General features: G+C 37.3%; 2 protein-coding genes across 2 annotated transcripts; both read left to right on the top strand.

Annotated features, from left to right (window-relative positions):
• The first annotated feature begins 5,911 nt into the window (after window positions 1-5,911).
• Window positions 5,912-6,636, top strand: LOC131008342 (uncharacterized protein At2g29880-like). The gene is made up of 2 exons (XM_057935226.1): window positions 5,912-5,930; window positions 6,014-6,636. The coding sequence occupies exons 1-2, from the start codon at window positions 5,912-5,914 to the stop codon at window positions 6,634-6,636; spliced, it is 642 nt and encodes a 213-aa protein (XP_057791209.1).
• Window positions 6,637-7,289: 653 nt separating this feature from the next.
• Window positions 7,290-8,337, top strand: LOC131008341 (uncharacterized). The gene is made up of 3 exons (XM_057935225.1): window positions 7,290-7,358; window positions 7,605-7,830; window positions 8,153-8,337. The coding sequence occupies exons 1-3, from the start codon at window positions 7,290-7,292 to the stop codon at window positions 8,335-8,337; spliced, it is 480 nt and encodes a 159-aa protein (XP_057791208.1).
• Window positions 8,338-9,001: the final 664 nt, after the last annotated feature.

The raw sequence follows: 9,001 nt of genomic DNA, 5'->3' as shown, positions 1-9,001 counted from the left end.
ATTCTTATTACTATGAAAAGTGTTCCCACTATACTCTGATTAAGGCAATAGTTGATTCGGTATCCGCCTCGCGTGAATAATCCGAACGAAGATCTATGCCCGTGTCACTATCTCGTGTGTGACACTTTTCTTTACTCCCCATTGTATTTTGTTTGTTGATTTCTCGTCTGGTTCACTAACTTTGTAACTTACTCATCGCCTCAATTTACAGAGAAAAGCAAAAATGTTCTTGCTAAATTCCTTCTATTGTTGTGTTCATAACAGTGATCATGCATCCTTAGCGCATCTAAGTTCATTGAGTAACATCTCCATAAAAAGGCATAAGTAAAATCAACATTTGCATCAAGGCGAAATATAAACTTCAACATTCAAAACTTTTTGTTACATTCCTTTCTGTTGAGCATAGCGATGTGATGAAGTGCTGAGCTTTTGCCGACTGACTCTTTCATACTAGTGATCATACTAGAAAAATTTATTAACTCTAGGGTTCAGAGCAAATGAACTGCTCTGATACCACTCTGTCACGACCGGACCTAATTAAGGATAATTAAGCCGGGAAACCGTGACTAATGGAGGGAGATTAGAAGCGGGGTAGAAAGGGAATAATCAAACAAGGAAGGATCGCATTTCATAATTTAACAAAAGGAATATTTATAATATAACAGAAGTTTAGTCGTATAGACTCAAATAACTAATAAGTTCAGATATCTCTGACTTAGCCAAATAAACATAAAACTTTTGAGTACGCAGCGGAATAAGGTTCTGGTTACATGTCTTCATACATGTAATCAGAACCTTATTCCGCTGCGTACTCAAAAGTTTTATGTTTATTTGGCTAAGTCAGAGATATCTGAACTTATTAGTTATTTGAGTCTATACGACTAAACTTCTGTTATATTATAAATATTCCTTTTGTTAAATTATGAAATGCGATCCTTCCTTGTTTGATTATTCCCTTTCTACCCCGCTTCTAATCTCCCTCCATTAGTCACGGTTTCCCGGCTTAATTATCCTTAATTAGGTCCGGTCGTGACATAATCTTACTAGCCTGCTCTATCAGTCTACTTTTTTGTATTGATTGCATAAAGCTAATTACTAATGTAAACAATATTAATTCAGTTGAGTTGTAATTTAACCTCAGGCATAAATGTTTTTCCTGTTTGTACGTTTATATGGAGTGTGTCGAACTCCAGAGTTTGTTTGAGAAGAAGGTTGACTAACAAAATGGAATATAAATCCTTATTTTACAAACAAATACTACGAGTTACAAAAACAAGAAACTCATCCAGCCCTCAGAAGAAACTCTTCACTGCATGCCCATAAAATGCAGGCTGCGGCGTGAAGACATAAGAAACAAGTAAATAGCAAAAACTAGCCGTAGCAGACGACAAGAGTCCAACTCTTGCCTCGGCTTTATTCTTAGCTCATAAATATATAGTAGGAGCAGTAGATCGAGTCACTCGAAAGGGGAGGCCTGCTGACGATTTGTGGAGGAGGCGGAGGAGGAGAGTGTCCATCCGTAAGCCTTCTCCTCATCAATGGTGTCCAAGATTTTGAGCACCGGTAGCCTTGTTATGGAGATAAACTTGGGAGGGGCTACTTCTGTTGTGAACCGGAGCTTCGGGATTTTAGCCATTGAAGAAGAAGAAGAAGAAGAAGAAGAAGTGGAATTGTTTTTAGATATTAATTTGAGTTGTGGAGAGAAAAGGTGAGTTTATATAGGGCTCACAATCAAAGCCAAGTGAAGTGAAGTGACTGATACGGAATTGTTGATCGTACTCACTTCTTGTCTTTAATACATAACCAAACAGATCCTCTCGTCGCCTTATTAATTAAGCCTAGTGCATGTTTTCACACGTATTCCTATATATACAAATTCTAATTCTAATTTTCCCATCTTCCCTTTTTTTAAAGAAAAATCATTCATAATTTGACTAAAATATCCTTGCTAATTTTTCTTCCTCTCTTTAGTTTTCTCTAATAAAATTTTGTCAGTTTTCAGACGTCTACAATGACGCTACTACACAACTACTTGTGCATCCTGTGCCCAAATTTCCTGAGGAGAGGAGAGAGCTAAGAGTTGTACATTTGGGCAAGGAAGGGAAGAGTTTTAATTCTAACATTCATTATAAATTTTGACCAATTAATATTCAAATTATAAGAAATTATACAAATTTGTTCATGCATAGATTTTCTCCACTTCAAAGACGAGTAAAATCGTCACAAATTTGATGTAAAAGACATGTGTGTTTAAAGATGATTGTTTTTCTAGTATTCTTAAGAAAAGTTTAAGAATAATTCTTGGTCTCGATTTTACACCTAATCAGTAATCACTTTCGAAGTAAATGATAGGAGTATTAAGAAACGAGACTCGAAAACGAAAAATGCAGAATCTTCAAAATAAGGACCATTAACTTGTGGCCCTGGATTCATCTGAAAATATTGTAAGCTTCGAGGAAAAAGTGTGTTTTTGTCTTCTAGCTCAATTCATTTCATTACTAATTACACCCAACAGAAAAGTATTTTTTGGTTGGTCTCATAATGAAATAAATATATAATTGTCTGAACTTAGTACAGAAGGAGGTTTTATTTCATTTTTCTGTTCAAAATAAATAAAGGACTCGTGAACTTAAATGGCAAATTCACACTGCCTAGAGTCTGAAAATTTGGTAGCATCGGGAAAAACAAGACCACAGTAAAAGTATAAATTAAGATATTCGCATCAATTTTAGTTATTGTAATCCCTTTCAGCAATCCTTATTGTAATCCTTTTCATTTCTGAAACATTTTATAATACTACGTGATTTTGTGAGGAACTCCAATGTGAAAAAAGAAAAGCGATATGATGAGTGGAATTAATAGCGACGTGAAGGTGAGTGAGATTAATCTGGTCCCAATTAGATTTGAAGTTTAAATTCCCCGATTTAGAGGTAATCAGTTAGCCACAAGAAGTTGCATTGCACTCGTGGATCTTCAAATCGTCAATGGCGGTTGGCGCCAAAAATGGGACCACCCTGTGTTGCTTTCCAGAAAAAGCATTTCATTGCTGGAATTAAGAGGGAAAAATGATTTCCTGCTTCTGAGGTTGCCTTGCCTGTGTCTGTGTGGAGTTGCAGACTAGATAGGTTCACTAGGATTTGGAGTTTTTGTTGAGTTAATATATCAAAACGTCCATTTTAATAGTGTAAAGACAAACAATAATCATAAATATGAAAAGATTAAAAAATGATTTTCAGTAAATATATTGTTTTCCCTTAATCCACGTGAATTAATTTTAATTCACAATTGTAAATTGTAGTTGTAAACAAAAAATTATGTATTTAATTTAGGGTTAATTGCCTATAATTATAAATACACGAACTATACTCAAATTTTAGTTTTTGACCAAATTTATTTTTGGGGTAATTGCCTGTAAATTCCTAACGTTTACACCGAATTGGTTTTTGCACTTTTTTTTATTTTTCTACTTTTAAATACCTAACCTTTCGTTTTTATCTCAAAATTGTCCGGCCACCGGTTTTTTCTTACGCCGGCGCCGGAAATGCCACTGTGGCAGCCGGAATCGCTGATTTGGCAACCGGAAATTGACAAATAGCCTATTCATTGACATGTGGCAAAAAATTAAAAAAAAAAGTAAAATCCCACCCCCCCCTCGTCTTCTTCCTCTCCCCCTACCATCACCACACGCCGGCGCCACCACCACCAGCGTCGCCCCCTGCCGCCACCACCACCCTCTCCATCCCAGAGCCGACCAAGGCAGCCGTGCTGGAGGCCGTCGCAGAGGCGCTGCGCCTCGGCCTCGTGGAGTCGCGCGACGCCGCCATTTCACCCCACACAATTCCGTGAAATTTCAGAAAACTAGGGTTTGGGGGTGGGGAAGAGAAAGGGGAAGACGATGGGTGGATTTGGGTGCTCAATTGATGGAGGGGGCGGCATCGCCGCCTCGTAGTGTTCAATTGATGGGTGAAAAGGGATCTGGGCGTCGCCGCCTCGTAGTGTTCAATTGATGGGTGGCAGCGCCGGGTGGGGGAAGGGGAAGACGATGGGTGGGGTGGGGAAGATGATGACATAGATGGATCTGGGGGCGGTGGTGGCGGCAGAGGGTGGCAGCGCCGGGTGGGGGAAGGGGAAGACGATGGGTGGGGTGGGGAAGATGATGACATAGATGGATCTGGGAGCTGTGTTTCGCAGAGGTGAGGGAATCGCCGGTGGAGGGTGCGGCTGAGACTGAGCTCGCCGGTGGCGCGCGAATCGCCGGTGGTGGCGGCAGAGGGTGGTAGCGCCGGGTGGGGGAAGGGGAAGGCGATGGGTGGGGTGGGGAAGATGATGACATGATTTTTTTTTATTTATTTTATTTTTCTTAATTCCACATGTCATGAATAGGCTATGTGTCAATTTCCGGCTGCCAAATCAGCGATTCCGGCTGCCACAATGGCATTTCCGGCGCCGACGTAAGAAAAAACCGGTGACCGGACAAATTTGAGACAAAAACGAAAGGTTAGGTATTTAAAAGTAGAAAAATAAAAAAAGGTGCAAAAACCAATTCGGTGTAAACGTTAGGAATTTACAGGCAATTACCCCTTTATTTTTTTGGTCAAAAAATACATAAACTTTTATATTTTTGGAATTTGACCGAAGCTGAAAGTTCGTCGGCTAATAAATTGATTGTCTGAATTCTGATGGGCAATTCGAAGGTACCGTTAGAAAGCTCTTAATGTTATCTTTCTAATGATACTTATATTGTTGGGTTTTGATAACCGAAAGTGGTAAAAAAATGGCATGAAAGTCGAGGTCACGAAACTCTATATTTTTTCTTTTTTTCGACCACTTCCGGTTACCAAACCCAACAATATAAGGGGGGTGTATTCGTTCAGGATTTTAATAGATTTCTGCAGACTTTTAAAATCTGGGTGTATTCGTTCAAGACTTTTAAAAGTCTATTAAAATCTAGAGGTATTCGTTCAAGACTTTTAAAAGTCTATAAAAATACAGAGGTATTCGTTCAGACTTTTAAAAATCTATGAAAATCTAGAGGTATTTAAAAATCTATGGATTTTATAATTGGATTGATTTTTATTGATTTCATTCAAAAAATACACATGAACAAATCCGACCTCAGATCATGAGATTTCGAAAATCTTCAAATTCCAGCGCCGACTAGGATACCGCGGCCGTGGCTCAAGAAGTCAGCGATCGCTGGCACCCAGCGGCCGCTGGAAGAAGCCAGCGATCGCTGGGTCCTAGCGGTCGCTGGGCCCAGTTAATTCTTTATAAATAGTTAGCGCCTATTCAGTTTTTTCACCACGCAAATTTTGAAGCCGCCTCCCAAAAAAAACACAAGTTTAGGGTTCTGCATTTACTATTAGCAAGGTATTCTCTCATAAATCTTGTATCTTCATAATATTTTCTTATTCAGTTTTTCAATTGCATAAATCTTGTATCTTTATAAATTGTTAGCGCCGTATTCAGTTTTTCTATTGCATGTGAGTTGATTCCAATTTTTATTGTTTTTCTTTATTTTTTCTTTTATTCATTGTTATATACTATATACGTATATGTATTTTGTGTCTAGTAATATTATCATGGGAGATTCTCAACAACAAGATATGAAAAAGAGGGCAGCCTATGAACAATGGACTAAGGAACAAAGCGATGTGTTGTTAGAAATCTTGGTTGAGTCTGCGAATCGGGGATAGCGTGATAATAGTGGTATCTTTAGCAAAACAACCGTTGAAGAAAGAATACTTCCTGTTCTTAATGAAAGACTTGGAAGTAATAAGACTTATAACAATTACCTAAGCCGTATCAAATGGTTTAAGAACCGTTGGTTAGCTTATTCAACGTTCATGAAGTTTAACTCTGGTTTTGGATATGACAACAATACTAAAAAGTTCACGGCTTCAGATGAAGTATGGGATGCATACTGCCAGGTAAACTTGTTAGCAATAATTTTTTTAAATAATATTATTTTAATAATATAGTTAATTAATAAATTTGTTCTTTATTATGTTAGGCTCACACAAAATATGCATCTTGCGCTATGGGAATTGTCCGAATTATTATGACTTGAGAATTGCTGTTGGGAATGGTGTGGCTGTAGGAAAAAACTCAATTGGATTGGGTAGTGCTACTGATGCTAGGACATTAGGAGTTGATGAAAATAGAGCTCCGCACATAGAAGAATTGAATTATGATGCTGAAAATGAGGCGTTTGTAGGACTAGCTCAAGATGATCCACCATCATCTGGATCCAAATCACCTTTAGTATTCCCTGAAGTGCCCGAGATCTCCACTCAGAAAAGAGCTGCTGCCAAAAGAAGTAGAGCCCAGTTTGATATAAATTCTGGTCATACTGAAAATAGTTCGCATCATGATTTCATGGCAGAAGTTAAAAAAATAACTAACATTTTTGATGGAGTTCATATCCTCTTAGAGAAACGAGATACTATGCTAGAGAAAAGACAAAGAGAAAGATCTTATACAACTTGGGATGCTATCAAAGAAATTCCAGATTTGGATGAAGACGTTCGCATCAAAGCATTTGACTTGCTTGATACCAAGACAAAGAAAAATGAATTTTTGAAAATGACTGTTGAGGAACGAGCACGTTGGATAACTTACAGGATTAGAGGATAGTGATGATTTCAATCATGTTTTGGAAACTATGTTTTTTTTTTGGTTTGATCATCTTTTTGTAAGTACATTGTTTTGTTGGTGTTTGGTTTTTAAACTTTCTTTTGATCATTAATGAATTCATATTTTTATTTTTGTATTTTAGTAAAATGTCTTTATTATTATTTTTATTATTGTTACATTGTTTATATGGCAGCATGAATTATGAAGATAAAATTGAAACAGAAGATGAGCTTTAACTTTATGAAAAAGTACTTAAGCTCTTGATGATGGCAACTAAGGCAATAATACTTTTATTAGGAAATGTTATGATGATGCCGCGCACTATTAACAACTCTTTGATGCGACGACCAAAGACTCAGGAAGGTTACCATTTTGTACGTAATATGCTCGACGGAGATCCAAACAGTTTTCGGCAGTTGTATAGAATGTATCCGGATGTCTTTATGAAATTATGCCGGATCATTAAAGAGAAAACTCATGTTACAGATACACGATACACATCTGTTGAAGAAATGGTGGCAACATTCTTGATCATTGTAGGACACAACGATCGATATGGTAATGTTCGGCAAATGTTCGGTCGTTCGCATTTTGCTACTAGTCAAAACTTCAATAAAATCTTGAAAGCATTGAACACTATAGCACCGGACATGATGGTTAAGCCGACTACAACAATACCGGCTAAAATTCGAGAAAGTACAAGATTTAATCCTTTCTTTAAGGTATGGATCATTTCGATATTACATTCTTTAGGTACTTTTAAATTATTGTAGTATAATCTATTATTTTCATGAAAAAAATTAATCATCGTAAATATATGAAATTGGTATTAATTAATGCTTTTCGTTGTATATACAACAATGTTTTATTTTATGTTCATTAATGTTTTTCGTTGTATATTAAATTGTTTCTCTTGTAGTATATCAAATATTTTAGCTTTCTTGTATAACATATTCACTTTATTATAGGATTGTATCGGAGCTATAGATGGAACTCATATCCCGGCAATGGTAACAGGCGGAGACGTAAGCAGTTATCGTAACCGTCATGGTGTGCAATCGCAAAATATTTTGGCAGCTTGCAACTTTGATTTGCAGTTCATCTATGTGCTTAGTGGATGGGAAGGCTCGGCCCATGATTCAAAACTTTTAAGTGATGCATTATCAAGATCAAATGGACTTCATGTGCCTCAAGGTAAATATTTTCTAGTGGATTGTGGATTTCCTAACCGATGTCAGTTTTTGGCTCCGTTACGTGGTGTTCGATATCATCTCAAAGATTTTGGTGGTCAAGGTCGTGACCAGAAATGCAAGTGATTTATTCAATCTTCGTCATGCATCATTACGAAACGTGATTGAGCGAATTTTTGGTATCTTCAAATCACGTTTCACAATTTTTAAAACGGCTCTTCCGTTCTCATTTCAAACACAAGCAGAATTAGTATTGGCTTGTGTTGGATTACATAACTTTCTTCGAAAAGAGTGTCGTTCTGATGAATTTCCAGTCGAAGATGAAGAAGAGGATGCTGCACCAGATCTTGAAAACGATGCTGACAATTTGGAATATCTTTCTCAAAGCCAACTGTCTCAAAGAAATGAAGCTAATACATGGAGAACAAGTATTGCTAATGCTATGTGGGAAAATAGGCCAATGTATGGAGACGATGGAAATGAAGATGATGAGAACGCACATAATGTTTAGGGAGGCGTTTTGGTGGATTGTTATCCGGATGTCGTTGGATTGTTTTTTTTTTATATATAGATGTTGGATTATTTTTTTCATGGATGTTGATGAATTATTCTTTTTTAAATATGGATTTCCTACATATTAACAATTAAAAAAATTAATTTGTTAGCACTCTTTCATAAGAAAAAAATATTAGAAATATAACTACTGCATGTGCCATCTGCTGGTCAAAAAAATAATTTGTTAGCACTCTTTCATCCAAGTTCTAACCGAGGTCTCCAAGCCTCCCGCTGGCACTGTAAATTGGCCATCTGCTGGTCATGTGCATCAAATCGAGCATTCATCTCTTGACTCAATGATCCAATAGAAGAGTCGAAATGATTTTGGAATGCTCCAAGAGAAGAGTCAATGTGAGTACGGAATGAGGCCAAATCATTCTGAAATTGCCTATGGTAATCTCTCGACATTGAACCACCAGCTTGTTGATCTTCATTCCCCCCTTCCTCTTTATCTTGATCTTCATCTTCGTTCTCTTCTTTATTGCCACCAGCGGTTGTGCTGGTCCAGAATCAGTAAAGTGGGAGGACGACGGCCCGCTGCAATCTCGGGGTGTATGAACGTACTAACACAATGTCTTTTTGCAAGAGGAACTATAGTGTATCGATCAGAAATCAACTGA

Source organism: Salvia miltiorrhiza, chromosome 2 (assembly GCF_028751815.1).
Source record: "Salvia miltiorrhiza cultivar Shanhuang (shh) chromosome 2, IMPLAD_Smil_shh, whole genome shotgun sequence".
Classification (NCBI taxonomy): domain Eukaryota; kingdom Viridiplantae; phylum Streptophyta; class Magnoliopsida; order Lamiales; family Lamiaceae; genus Salvia; species Salvia miltiorrhiza.
The sequence above is the reverse complement of the archived record's forward strand: the minus strand, read 5'-3'. Positions and strand labels throughout refer to the sequence as shown.

Excerpts from the sequence above, each read along its gene's own strand:
- LOC131008341 (XM_057935225.1), top strand. The coding sequence starts at position 7,290 with ATGGTTAAGCCGACTACAACAATACCGGCTAAAATTCGAGAAAGTACA. Across the intron at positions 7,359-7,604 it reads GATTTAATCCTTTCTTTAAG|GATTGTATCGGAGCTATAGA; the intron begins GTATGGATCATT and ends ACTTTATTATAG. Across the intron at positions 7,831-8,152 it reads TGGACTTCATGTGCCTCAAG|AAGAGGATGCTGCACCAGAT; the intron begins GTAAATATTTTC and ends TCGAAGATGAAG.